The sequence below is a fragment of the Poecilia mexicana genome, unplaced genomic scaffold (genome assembly GCF_051168715.1).
Source record: "Poecilia mexicana isolate PSO_F unplaced genomic scaffold, ASM5116871v1 scaffold_2, whole genome shotgun sequence".
Lineage (NCBI taxonomy): Eukaryota > Metazoa > Chordata > Actinopteri > Cyprinodontiformes > Poeciliidae > Poecilia > Poecilia mexicana.
The window spans coordinates 33,309,401-33,323,499 of NW_028263371.1; the positions used below are offsets into that span (position 1 = coordinate 33,309,401).

Sequence of the window (14,099 nt, forward strand, 5' to 3'; positions counted from 1 at the left end):
TCTTTTTTTTCTGTTTTTAAAAATGTATTGTTTGAACATTTGCAACCATAATGCTTTGCAAAATTTGCAGAATCTGTTTCGTCGACTTAGAGTACTTTCAGATCGTCCAATATTACAAAGAAGTTAATTAAATAATTAATAAACAGACATTTTAAGTACTTTTGTTTTTCCAAATTGCTACTTACCTTATTCAAAAGTTGGAATCATTTGTAAATAATAATTCAGAGCAAATGTGCTTTTTTCTTGGCCACAAAAACTGGCACCAAAAAACAACTTCCACCAGATTCTCGCTTAAAATTTTTAAATCGTGTTATTTAATAAATAAACGAAAATATATGGCGAGATTTTTGATACATCGGGGCCACCGTAGAAACTGTCAGCCTTCTAGTCATGTGATGTAGGGAGAAAAATGTAAACATCATTGAGCTCTGTTTGTGAAACCAAGCATTAACCGCTGTAGCGTTGCTTTGTGTGGCGTTTACGTGAAATATTATGAATTAGCGTCCACAACACTAAGTAAGAACCGGATGTTAGCTCTTTGTTTTTCCGCTGTCACTGCGCAGGTAAGCTATTTAGCTTATCTTCCGGAGAAAATAGATCAGCCGAGCTTAGACAGTGTTAGTTCCTTAAGAAGTATGAATTGTTGAACATAGAAGATTGACGGTTACAATGTTTAAAAAGAGAGAGAGAGAAAGAGCGTTGTAAGTATGTATATTTACAGCTAAAACGTTATTAAGCAGCTACAAGGAAACAAACAGCAGGCTTGTCGGTGTCTGGGAGTTGTAGTCCTGATTTAAAATGCTTGTTTAACATCTTACAGGATGGCTGTGGCTCCCCCGGGCCAGTCCTCACTTGTGCATAGTTTGGCCACACTTCTTCGCAATAACGGTATGTTCAAATATTCAATTAAAAAAAATTACAAAGCAGAGATAAATATAATTTTACTTCAGCTCAAGTTATTTAAATCGACTCAATGCAGGCTTTGAGTCCAATCAAAATCAACTGTTATAAGAAACTTCCTGCCGTGACGAGCTCAGTTTAAAAGGGTTTCGAAGCTTTGTCGAAACCTTTTACTCTCTATGAGAAAGATTTCAAAGTTGGGAGCAAAACTAGCTCAGTCAGTGGCTTCGCCCAAGAAAAGGGCAGACAAACAAAAGCAAAGCAAAGAACCATGAGTACATTCTGAGGAGAAAAACAAAGACAGTTGAGACCAAAGTGCAGCAGTAGCTTCTCACCGACTAGAGAAGAGACAGCTAAACACAACACTTGATAAGGGGTCCTTTCTATGGAAAAGAATAGAATAGAATTCAACTTTATTGTCATTGCACCGTCACAAGTACAAGCAACGAAAAAGAACAAACAGAAAAGGAACGTTTAACAGCTATTATAGTATCAGGACAACTTTCTATTGAAAAGCAAAACAGAGCAGGCATTGTTAACGGCAACAATAAAAACACTGAGCTAAACTAAGAAGCTCTGGGTCAGGTGTACTTTCTACAGCGACGAAGAACAAGGAGAACATACAAAGTTCTTAACAGAACTAGCTGCCATCTATTGCTCCATTCAGGAAGGAGTCTCCACTGCAACTATAGAAGCTCTATGGCTGGATGTACTTTCAATCCTGAACCCTACAGCTACAGAGATAGCTGAAGATTGATGATGCTGATCGTTGATTTCTTTACACTTTATAGTCAACGCTTTTCATAAAGTTGTGATGATCTCTCTCTGTTTTCCTCATTTTAATCACTCTGCAGGTGACGTAGTACTGGATGGCAGCAGCACGCTGACCCTCCCTGCCTGCACCTTGCAGCAGCTCACCAGGCTCTTTGAGCAGTATTTGTTGTCCAGAAGCCAGCAGCATGGCTTCCTGGCGCTTCCTTCCCATCCGGCCGACACATCCTCTCTGTTACAGCTGCAGTTCCTGTTCGATGTCCTGCAGAAGACGCTCTCTCTCAAGGTGAAGCCCTGCTGCACAGTGGAGCATCTCTGAGGCCATCAGGCTTCCATAAACTCTATATTTAACTTGGGCTTTGACTAGACCAAACAGGATGACTGGTGTGAATTTAAGGAGCAATATGAGTAAAAGCTCCCAAGTCTGTTACACTGTGGGCCAGTTACATGGTGTTTAATGATATTTATGGGTTGAAATTAAATTTTGGGAATTTTATTGGACTTTTTAGAGTTGAAAATCTTCTTTTTATATAGTGCGCAAATTACTGTTTGCAGCTATTTGTCAGATAAAGGTGTTTTATCGCTTTTAAAGTAATGAAGTGAGTTAACCCTGACTAATATTACTTCATCCGTGTCAAAGCACAGTCTATCAATAGACAGGAGTGAGTCAGTGCTATGCTGCCCCCTGGTGTTGAGTAAAATGTGACGATTTCAAGTTTGCTTTATTGAAAGTATAAGAACATAAACAAGCAGATTATTTTTTCTACAATTAAAGCAAACATTCACATCTTCTCTTGCTCATGTGGTTGAAGAAATAGATTCTTTTAATTTTTGTCTAAATTCTGTCTCCCACATTATTAAAAAATACCAAATTATAGCTCTGCACAGAACAGCATGTGTCCATCATCCAGCTAGAGTAAAAGTATGACATTAAGATGTAAATATTACCCTGTTGCTCACTTTATATTCATGTAATCGCAGCTCATCCATCCCCCTGGAGTGAGGCTGGAGTCAGTAGTGAAAATCTTCCCTTTCAAGTCACTCAAGTGTTTAGAGGTAAAATCCAAGCTTTATTTATACACTTGCGTATCAACCAGCTATAAGCAGGTTGATACGGTTCCTAGTTGCTGTGTATTTTTACTCCAACTGTTCCCACTTTTTCTCGTAGAGTTTACACACACTTAATATGAATATTAAAATAATTTTAGTCTTTCAATTAGTCCATAAATATTTAAGATTGTGGTTTTGGCAGGAGCAGCATTCTTTTTCCTTGGTGCTGATTGGCTGAACTTGCAAGAGCAGATACAAGAAAGCTTCTGCGGTAGAACTATGATGTTTCTACTGTGTGTATTAATGCATATTGAGGTATATTTGGTGTTTAAATTATTTAAATAGACAATTATAAGTTTTACATTAGAGTGGGTCTCAAGTATCTTCATATTTCAGCTATAAGCAGGTTGATACGGCTCCTAGCCGCTGTGAATACTTTGGGTTTACTGTATTCCTGATCACAGACGTCGCCATCACAATATGCAACAAAAATATCCCAATAATAGATCTTCTTTATATTGTTCTATCCCTAGATGTGTTTTGGTTCCAAATATCTATCCCAAAACAAAGGACAAATGTCCATTACGAAGTCAGTCTTACATGTACATGTCCTGAAAAACCGCTCAGAGAGAATGAATTTGCTTCTACCATAAGCAAACAAAAAATATCCAGATTGCAATTTGTAACTCAGGGAGAAAGACCTTCATTTTTGGATACATGAAGTAAAAGTTGGAAGAGTTTATTAAATTACCACTTTCAGGTTTTGATGTAGAAGAAAGGAGCTTGAGCTTGAGAACACCATACCAACTGTGAGCTACAAGGGTGGGAGCATCATGTTGTGATAGTTCCCCATTGGTGCTTGTTAAGCTTTACACAATAGATGGCAAGAGGAATGAACATTATGTGGAATTGTTCAAGTTAGTTTAAACTTCCAGACTTACAGTAACTTTCATTAAACAGCCAAATAAATCAGGGGTGCCCAAAGTCCGTCCTGGAGGGCCGGCATCCTGCACGTTTTAGTTCTCTCTCTGGTGGTAGCGACAACTTTTTCAGTTTGTCAATGTTTTTCTTAGGCCTTCTAACGAGTCATCATTTGATCCAGGTGCATTAAACCAGGGAGAGAACTAAAACAAACGGGATCCCGGCCCTCAAGGACCAACTTTGGCCACCCCTGAAATAAATTATAAAGTTCCTTAAAGGCAACAAAGTTAATGTTTTAGAACCAGTTCTGTCAGGAGGAATAGAACAGAATTCCAGCAAACTGTTGTTTATAGAAGGAGGCAACTGACCCAATTTAACATATAGTCTGATGTATAAACCCTAAGAATTTAAGTAGAACTCTTTAAAGTTGTAGATGTATTTTTTTCCTTGTTCTCCTCCAGCTGAAGAGAATCCCAGCACACCTCCTTGAGGGACTCCGAGGAGTTTATTCCCAGCTTGAGGTCTTCATCTGCTCAAAGAGCCTCCACTCCCTGGAGGTACGTGTACTTTGGATTCTCAACTTCCCGTGTCCATCTCCATAGCAACTGTGTATTGCCTTTTCCCAGGAGCTGCTCTCTCTGTGTGGAGGTGACCTGAGCTCTGCATTGACCTGGCTGGAGCTCCACACCCTGAACTTCAGCTACAACTCCATTATCTGCCTCGACCAGTCACTAGTGAGAGCAAGCCACCCACACATCTCAATTCTTACTACTGTCAGCATCCTCTCACACTCCAACTGTTCCAACTTTTTCTCGTAGAGTTTACTAAACATCCTGAAATCCTTGGATCTGAGCCATAACAAGATTCAAGAGTGTGGAGAATTCCTAAAGGTAGAATTTTTTTTCATTTGAGCATTTCTCCATTGCTTTTTAGAAGCTAATATATAGTTTTTGTTGTATTTTTTAGCCTCTGAGTGAATTGGAGCACTTAAACTTGGGATACAACTGCCTCCAGAGGGCACCAACACTCGGCCCCAGCGCTAGAGCCAAGCTGCACACGCTCATCCTCAGGAACAACGAACTGGAAACCATTAACGGTAAAGAGTGCTGGCGTTACTCGTGCAGTCTCTTATCTAGCCCTGAAACGCAGGCGGCTCCGGCAAGACTGAGAGGCTGGCTGATGAGGTCACGGAGCCCGTTCAGGGGGGTGATGTCATAAGAGAAATAAAAATAAACCACCAGAACCAGTGTTTAGCTCTTAAGTTTTGTTTCTGTTCCCCGTTTTCGTGCAGGTGTGGAGCAGTTGTCCTCGCTCCAGCATTTAGACCTGGCCTACAACCTGCTGCTGGAACACGCCCAGCTCGCCCCCCTCTCCCTGCTGCACGGCCTCACCAGCGTAAGGCACTACTTTTATCCCCACAGCCTCATCTAGCCCCATGTCAGATCATGTGATAATGTGTTGTTGCAGCTAAACCTCGAGGGAAACCCGCTGTATTTCCAGAAAAGCCACCGGACCTGCACTGTGCCTCACCTGTCCCCAAAGGCTGCCAGCCTCAGAGTGAGACGCTGCCTGAAACTGAACCATTTTTATTTTGCTCCCTCATAAAAACTCATTGTTGTGTCTATTTCTAGATGAGGCTGGATGGAACCCCGCTGTCCTCTTCTGAATTATCAGTAAGTCTGAGTGTTTGGCTGCACCCGCAACATGTGAGCTTCCCCCTGGGGATCAGGGAAGGATTCTGATTCTGAAGTCAGTGTTCATGTGTCAGAGACAGGCTAGGGTCAGTTCATTCTTCCATCCAATTATCTGTCCAGTCATCCATTTGGAAATGGAAAGATGGAAAGAAATATCTGTAAAAATCTGATATAATCATCATGAAGTTTCACATTTATAGTTACTGTTGGCCAAAAAGGACTCTAGGAGCTTTGATAGGAAAAATGCATAGGTTCTGTTGAACTGCAGAGTTTCTCAGATGACATCATGATTTGTCTTGAAAGTTCAGAGAACATGACAGAGCGTGTAAAGATTTGGAGGTTTTCTCTGGAGAGCAGTGAGATGAAAGACATTAGAGATGAGACAGAACAGATATGTCCAAATGAACGGAAAACAGGTGGAGTCGTAGAGGCTTTAAAGTTGGTGTGGTCAGTCATCCGGAGCAGAGGGCAGGTAGAAGAGAGTCAGTTAGAGTTCAGTGTGTTTATGAGCAAGGTTTCTCTGTTCTCCAGGTTCTACCCAAAGCAGGTCAGCTGATCATCCAGGTTCAGACGTCTGTGGCTCCAACCAGTGACCCACCTGAATGCAGCAACCAAGAGCCGTCAAGTGGGGCGGGGGATTTGAGTGACAGCCTGACCGCTGCTGAAGTTGGGATGTCCCGGTTTAGGAAGAATAAGTCCAGAGTAAGAGTGAATCCAGGAGCCATTTCGTAAAGAAACAAACCCAACAACGGTTGAAACTGTGTTTGGTGTTTCAGAGTAAGGTCAAAGTTCGGAGAGCCAGCATATCAGAACCAAGTGATACTGATCACGAGCCCAGACCCTTCTCCTCTGCACAGGGTTGGTAACTACCATCTTTTCAGCAGCTACTAGAGAAATATCTAACGCACTAACTGTTCCCCAATGTGTCTCTCCACCAGACATTGTTCTTCCTCACCAACAGGAGATTGAGCGCATGTCCAGCTTCAGAGATCAGCTGGGGGAAGACTGGCTGAGATACCAGCACCATCTAGATGGAGGGGCTCCCACCACCATCAGCAGCCCACCCATCCCTCAGACTCTAACCAACGGCGTCAGCACCTCCATAACACCCAGTCATCCTGGGCCTGCTGTGGAGGTCCCAGAGGTTCTCCCACCACCACCACTGCTGTCCCCGGAGCCAAACGATCCAGAGACAGACTCCACACTGCAGTGGCTGAGTCCGAGCTTCGAGCAAACTCATTCCACTCTGGAGGCCAGCACAGTGGACGGCCCAGTGGAGAAGCAGGAGGCGGCCGACTCTCAGCAGTCCAGCCCTGGCTCCCAAAGGTCTGCTAGGGCGTCGAGCGGCGGGACCAACCCAGAAGAAGAAGATGAACTCGGAGGTAGGGAAAGAAACTCATCCGGAATCCCTTCCTCTTTCCACTGGGGTTTGTCTCAAACTCCTTTGTACTTTTTGAGACTAAGGCCCTGTTTACACAACAACAATTTCGGGTGAAAATGGAAGAGTTTTGTTGCGTTTGTAGTGTACGCTTACATGAAACCACCGAATGTTTTCTCCGACAACGGCACAGATTGAGAATGGGTTCCAAAGTGCAATGTTTCTGAAATGTACCGGTGTCCGTTGTCTTGTAAACAGAGTAAATGGATCTTTTCTGTCAGGGAATCCCTAGCTCATGCATAGTATGACGGAAAACATAGCTGCTTCCTAAAATCCTCAGAAGAAGAAACTACTGACAATGCTGGTGTTACTACAGTTCATGTTTCCCCATTAGATACGGTTCCCCCAGCATCTATTCACCGCTCCGCACAGCCCAGGTTGCAGAATACACATGTGCTTGTTCAGCGCTCATAACAAGCACTCGCTTGTTAAGCGCTCTTATCCAGAGAACTATGGACACCGAGAAAGCTCAATCAACGTGTTTCAGCAAAGTTATCCCACTTTTTTTCCAGCTGCGCCCTAATCAGACGCACATAGTGCGTGTTCTCCCCCAGTATCTGGGGGAACGGTACCTGATGGGGAAACACGGATTGACGTGCTTTCAAGTAGAACTTTTTTTTTCTAAACATATGCGCACTTAGTTTCAAAGAACCTAGCACCAACTAGTGGCGTGGCAAGAGCATTACATGTTTTCGATGTGTACCGTTACTGTGAAAACAAAGATTGTAATTAGAACGTCTTCATGTAAATGCAATAACAGAAATGAAACAAAAATTCCATTTTCATTGGATCATTGTCGTGTAAACCGGGCCTAAAAGTCTTCTTCCTGCAGTGGCCTGTACCGCCTCCCCGATGCTGGAGAGCAGCATCCTTCCAGCTTTATTCTACTTTGACAGAAAGTCTAATATTCAACCGCTGTGCTGTCTCTATAAGTATGGTTCTTCCATCGTCTCTCCAGTTGACCTGTGTTGCCCCCTGTTGGTCGGCATACTGCCCAACGGAGAGGAGACTGAAGGTGAAGGTCAGGAGGGGAAGAGGATGGAAGTGTTTCTGCGGGTGAAGCAGGGCGTCCTGGTGGAGGTGGACCCACAACGCGGCATGGAGACATCCCGGCTGGAGCTGGACAGCCTGGCCCGGGTCCAGATCACACAGGCCATCTGGACCCCACAGGTGAGTCCACCACCGGTCTCACTCTGCTAATCCATCCTGAACCTCTGGTTCCCTCCAACACCGTGCCATCCTAGAGATTCTCCCTCTGGGAGTTGTCTCTGTTCTACAACTGTCTGAAGCCTGGGATGATCTAGGAATGCCATCCCTGATCATTGTTACTTTCTACATGTGGAGAAATATGAAAAAAATAAAACAGAAGAACATTTGATGCTACACACTTTTCTGATAACCAGATGTTATGTTCCATCTGTCGGTTTCCTTCTTTTTATTTAGTTTTTTTATTTCCTCTTTTGTCTTTTATTGATTTCTGTAGGTCTATACTTCTTCTTTCCTTGATTCTTCCTAGTTTCTTTGTTTCCTTCCTTGCTTTAGTCATTCCTTTTTTCTTTTCTTTCCATCTCCCTTCCTATTTTCCTATTATATTCCTCTACACTCCCTCTCTCTCTTCATGGAACCCTCACCTTTAGAAATACCTGATACAATGAATCAGGATATTTAACTGAAACATCCAACCTTCAGAGTGATGTCCAGCCATACTCCACCATCTCTTCAAACTTATGTTGACTTTCCTACCCAGCATGATCCCAACACGGCTCTGCTTTCTCCTCTTCAGGACGCTGCGGAGCCATTTCCTGCTGTGGAGCTTCACTTCGACTACATTGCCAAGTCCAAACAGAGGCGGTCCTACGTCCTGCTAGATGACGACCCCCATCAGGCAGCGCAGGTTAACTCTCCTTACTCACATGATCTGGATTTGTTTCTTTGACTCATGTTTATGACCACATGTTCCAGAAGAGAAAATATGAGCCATTTAAAACTTAAAAGCAGCTCAGGAGTTGCGTTCCAGCATGCAGGTACTCGGTGTACAGGCTGGAGTTTTGAACCGAGTCCACCATGATGAATCATGTCTCTGCAGGTTCTGAACGACATCCTGTCCACTGTGCTGGAGGAGAACCAGCGGCGGGACTCTAAATCCGGTTCCTCCTCCTCCCGCCTGCAGTGCCTCCGCTGCAGGTTAGAGTTCTGCTCTCACCTGGCAGCTGGTGAAGAGGAGGACGTTGGGAGTAGAGTGGGAGTGATGCTGCGGGACAGTGAGGAAGGACGGAACAGGGAGGAGCAAACGGAGGCAGATTATAACAATGGCAGTTCAGGTGAGGGTTGTAGAGATTGGCTCTGGAACATCAAGTCACACCACATGATCTGAGCAAAATCTGGACTTTGACTAGGCCCAAATTCTCTTTTAAAAAGCTTCTGTGATGATTCTTTTAGCATCGTATGATCTGTCCAGCCCATTTCGATTTTAGCTAAATCCAATTTTTTTTGTATCTTTATTTATAAATCTTGACATACAGTTTGACATGTCAGGCTCCACAGATACAAGTGGTATGTAAAAGAAGCAACAAATGAGCACAATTCGAGCCACTAGTTTGAAATCATAACCTATAGCCAGTCCCTATCCCGAGGTCAGACAGGAAAAAAAAACAAAACAAAAACATGACACTTCTATTTAAACTGGTGTAAAAGTCTTCAAGATATTAAAGTAGTTGATAAAAGGTTGCCAAGTCTGAGAAAAAACTTATCAGGAACTTGTTGTCCAAGTTCATGCTGGATGTGGACATGGCAACTGTTGCTCTTGAACGTCTCTAAATCTGTCAGAAACAGCCAGGTTTTAATGTTTCCCCACTGACCCAGAAGCATCATGGGAAACCGTGTAGGGCTCTTCTCTCGCTTCAGCTTTCTGTCTGTTTAAATCCCTGACAGCAAGCTTTGTGGTTCCACACAAAGCTGAAGTCAAGGTCAGCACATGGCAGGCGGTGCCACAATTCTGCTAAACAAAAAGTGTTGGAGAGGAGAATCCCACACGGCATCGCAGCAAAAAAACCAGACTGCTTTATAAGACACGTAAAGAAAGAGAATGTTGATAGCTTCATTAAAAATAAAGCAACAAGCAGGTGTAGTCACAGAAAGTATTGGGAAAGGTGAAAAGCAACAGCAGCTCTGTTAGTGACTCCATCTAAAAGAGACACAAGAAGTACTTTCCATATAACATAAAACTAAAGAGTTACAACAGTTTTTTTTTTTTCCAAAGAGTTTTTTGACCCTAGAGGCCTGTTTTTGAAAGTTTTAAGACATGAAAGTAGGTCAAGAGAGAGAGGGAAGACATGCAGCAAATTTCACCAGACCAGGAATCGAACCTGCATCGGCCACATCGAGGACTAATGCCTCCTTATGAGGGTTGTACCTCCTACAAACAGCTGCACCTCCTACAGCTGTTTTTTATGAGAAACCTTCTACTGGCTGAATTTTATGTTTCTCTTATAAAAACTGGATTCTTACTGTTGAATAATATTTTATTCAAACTAATGGGCAAAAACACTGCAAACAAATCTACAGAACAGAACAATAATAACTAAGGGTGCACCGGTTGTAGTTTTCTGGCCGATCACTGATTATCGACCTTTAAAAAGCCCAGCCTCCCAGTTGCGATTTTGGCTGATACCAATTTTTTTGTATGAAATGTTCAATATACATTTCAGTTCCACTTCTCAGTGGGACGCTGCTGGTTTTTCGTGTTTGCCATGTCTCCAACAGGTTGCTCTGCTGTGTGTGTGCAGGAGCAGTGTGTGTTTGTCCAGAGTGTGGCAGTGACCATGTGGTCCAGGTGGCCCATCAGGCAGCGCCCTGCAGCAGCACGCCCATCAGCGGCTCGCCGCAGCTCCGACATGAACTACAGCCTCTGGATTTCCCACAGAGTGCCGGCAGTGCAGAGCAGGTTCTCCTCTCTAACACGCTTCTCTCCTGTTCCTGTTCCAGTTCCTGCTCTGATCTCGGTTTTTGTTTCTGCAGCTTGATGAAGTGCAGCATGTCGGCAGCAGCCTCCTCCTGCAGTCTGCCACCTCGCCGGAACAGAGCTTTGTCACGGCCCAGGGAACCTCCTTCTTCATCGGTGACGCCCCAGACCACACCCCCAGCCTCTGCTGCCACCCCGACAGCCAGGGAAAGGAGGAGCTGGCAGGAAGCTACCACTACAACGTCAGTGGCGCTACGCCCCCACAAGCACAACCTCCGGCCAAACCTGCGCCTCCATCCATCCCAAAGGGTTAGCCCTGATTTCACCTTTTAATCCCTGTGCAGATAAGGAACCCTGCTTTTTCCATTACGCTTCAAAAGTGAAATTCTTTTGCAGGAAGTTATGGTGCTTTTTTTCTTTCATCTGTTAAACATGGAATCACTTTGATGTTGGAGAAAACATCTGGAATCATAAGTTAGTATGTTGTAGCATTCATTTCTTCTCTAATTGAACAAATTCTTTAAGAAATAATCTCTGTCTGATGAACAAACAGACATGAAAAATAATGTTTTTTTTTGTTTTTTTTTACTTTCACATTTTTCCTTTAAATTCAATAATCCCATAATCTTTTGTTCTCATCATTCCGGTTAGTTTTAGATAATTCCATATTTGTGTGTTTTTCACATTAAGTGTCTATAACACTTTTGTCTTTATCCCATCATTCTATATTATTTTTCAAAACTTTCATAATTGACTTTTAAAATACAGTTTTATAAAATCGAAACCCATTATTTAATTTCTGAAAATAAGTTGAATAAGGATTCAGCTTATTCTGAAGCATCCATCATAACTTCAGTATATGTACTTATCAAAACTGCAAACATAAAAATTGGTATCAGCCAGAGAACTGCAATAGGTGGATCTCTAATATTTTCTCAATATCTTCTAAATATTAAGTTTTTTTGTCCTTTCAGATTAGGTGATACCTGAACATGAAGTGATTCTATAACAATTTTTTCCAATATTAAGCAATTCCAAATTCCCCTCAATAAATGATTCCTAATATTTTTTGTAATATTTTCTGATTCAAGAATATTTTTTTCCTGAAAATTCCGTGACTCCATATTTTCTTCAGTATTAAATGATTCCATATTTTCCTCAATAATATATTTTTTAATGATTTCATTTTTTTTACGTGATTACAGATTTTTTTCTTTTAATTTAAATATTTTTGTTCTCTAGACATTACATGATTTCATATTCTCTTCCTCAAAATTACTCTTTTTACAACTTTATATTTTTTCTTAAGAAACAGCAGTATGATGGTTATTTAGGTGTTTGGGGATTTAGAGAACCAGAATGTCCAGCTGTAGTTCGGTTGTTTTATTGCGGCTCTCAGCGCTGTTAGAGCTGTTAAGGAAGCTGCGTAAGTTTTGCCAACTTTAATTATCCCAATAAAAAAAGCAATTAAAGCTGTAAATTAAATGCGATAAAGCCAAAGTGCCAAACTCCTGGAGCAGTCCGTCTTATCTCGCAAAACGAACGGCGGTGGGACAGGAAATTAGACTTCAGACAGAGAAGTGTCTCGACGAGCAAATGGCTTCCATCAGGAACGACACAGATGTAAAAAATCCCCACATTTCTGAGGCTTGGAGAAACAAACAAAGCAGGTAATTGTTGCTTTGTGGATCAAATTCCTCCGAGATGTTCCAGGGGTTTTTATTGGGGGTGAGGGGAAGCGATGCTGTTCCTCCTGAACCCTGGAGGACGGGCTCCTACCTGCTCACCTCAGCTTTTTTTACGGATCCAAACGACACTGGAGGCAAGCGGGGCTGCGTAGGAATCCTCAGAGGGTTCCTACGCGTCGGACTCCCTGACATCTGTCTGCCATTTCTGGGATGAACCACATGGTAAATTTGCAATAAGACAGATTGGAGTCATTACTGAAAGTGATGGGGGAGGGATGAAAGCCGAGGAGTCCTAATGATAGCTTTCTTTATCTTTTTTTGTTTTTAATTTGTAGTGCTGTAGTACAGGCAGTACCATATAATCTGTCCTTGTGAAGCCGCAGAGTCACTCTGAAGACGACTCATCCCACAGCCTGAATGAACTGTTTTTTGTGACTTAGAAAAGCCTGATATTTTTTTTGTCTTTTTCATGCTCTTTATCGCACGCAGGTTTGCTCCTGCACCTTCGGAGGAACAGTTCTCTCCAGGTTCAAAGACCTTTAAAATCTGATCTTTCTGTGCTGTTTAAATCAAAGACTGCTGGTTTATTTTGGCCTCTGTGGGTCCCTGCCCTGTCATTTCTGATCAGCTGGAATCATTCATCACCGCTCAGATAACTTCTGTTGCCGATTTATTGCTCTTATATGCCTCTGGCTAATGCGGCGGTCTGCTGCAGTACAATCTGGCTACAGTTTCACACACAAAAAAATGAAATATGCAAGTGCTCCCACACTGCAGCCCCAAATCTCTGCCTCAACTATTAATGGAAGATATCATTTGAGGGATTGAAGGAAAAGAGGCAAAAATCTGCTCATTCATTAGTCTTCTACTTCATGTTTGGCTAAAATACAGACCAGACAGCAGTTTTTAATAAAAATTCCAGGATTTCTTTTGTATTTTTGATTGAAATTTAAGATGATTATAAAAACATAAGCTCTATTTTTTGGCAAGAAGCAAAAATAATGAAACTGGATCTTAGAAAACTGAAACTATGCCTACTTTGCTTTAAAAATAAAACATTTTGACCAGTATCACTATGGAATTGGATGTTAGGAATCTGCGTGGTTTAAATGGTGTCAACACATTCTGTGCAACTGGAACAGATTCTTCTAAGATTTTCAACAAGGTTTAGATCTAAGTGTGCACTGATGAATTGGCCCCAATTTCCTTAATTTTGGGAGATCAGTGATCAGCCGGTACTTCTATGTGAAGCCGATCTTATCTACCTCAGCCAAGGTCTAGAAATCAAAATGTCTTCTATTGCTCTGCTGTAGGAGAGCACCCATATTTAGATCAATTTTTTCAGATGTTCATTTGCGAGGTTAGAGACTGATGTGGGACAAACTGAGCTAGTTTGCAGTCTCGGGTCTAATTCATCCCAAAGGGGTTAAATTAGTTTGAGATCAGGACTCTGTGGAGGCCAATTAAGTTTTACCAAACCAAATTCACAGAGAGCAACCCATTCCCGACAGGTGTGATCATGTTTTGAGGGTGGCAGTGAGGTGTATTTAACACAACAGAAAATGACCAAATTTTACTACAGCTTACACCAGTCTAATTAGTTTTTATGTCTCTCAGATAAGCCTATAGTTTAGGTTTGTGATTAACTTTTTGATTTGTTGGTAAAGAACAAAGCA

The 14,099-nt window shown here is 42.3% G+C and overlaps 1 protein-coding gene across 5 annotated transcripts in view; it reads left to right on the forward strand.

Annotated features, from left to right (window-relative positions):
* Positions 1-375: 375 nt before the first annotated feature.
* The window catches only part of stk11ip (serine/threonine kinase 11 interacting protein), a 30,973-nt gene continuing 17,249 nt past the window's right edge, over positions 376-14,099 (forward strand). For 3 of the 5 annotated variants that reach the window (XM_088014951.1, XM_088014953.1, XM_088014957.1), the window contains exons 1-19: positions 571-701; positions 821-888; positions 1,755-1,957; positions 2,653-2,727; positions 4,104-4,199; positions 4,269-4,376; positions 4,461-4,532; positions 4,609-4,738; positions 4,934-5,037; positions 5,110-5,199; positions 5,274-5,315; positions 5,868-6,038; positions 6,113-6,194; positions 6,275-6,718; positions 7,733-7,944; positions 8,558-8,668; positions 8,861-9,095; positions 10,560-10,717; positions 10,792-11,044. In XM_088014951.1, coding sequence (XP_087871077.1) covers positions 670-701; positions 821-888; positions 1,755-1,957; positions 2,653-2,727; positions 4,104-4,199; positions 4,269-4,376; positions 4,461-4,532; positions 4,609-4,738; positions 4,934-5,037; positions 5,110-5,199; positions 5,274-5,315; positions 5,868-6,038; positions 6,113-6,194; positions 6,275-6,718; positions 7,733-7,944; positions 8,558-8,668; positions 8,861-9,095; positions 10,560-10,717; positions 10,792-11,044 — 2,686 coding nt within the window. In that variant the 5' untranslated portion in view covers positions 571-669. The other 2 variants (XM_014990515.2, XM_088014963.1) reach the window with 2 other exon arrangements.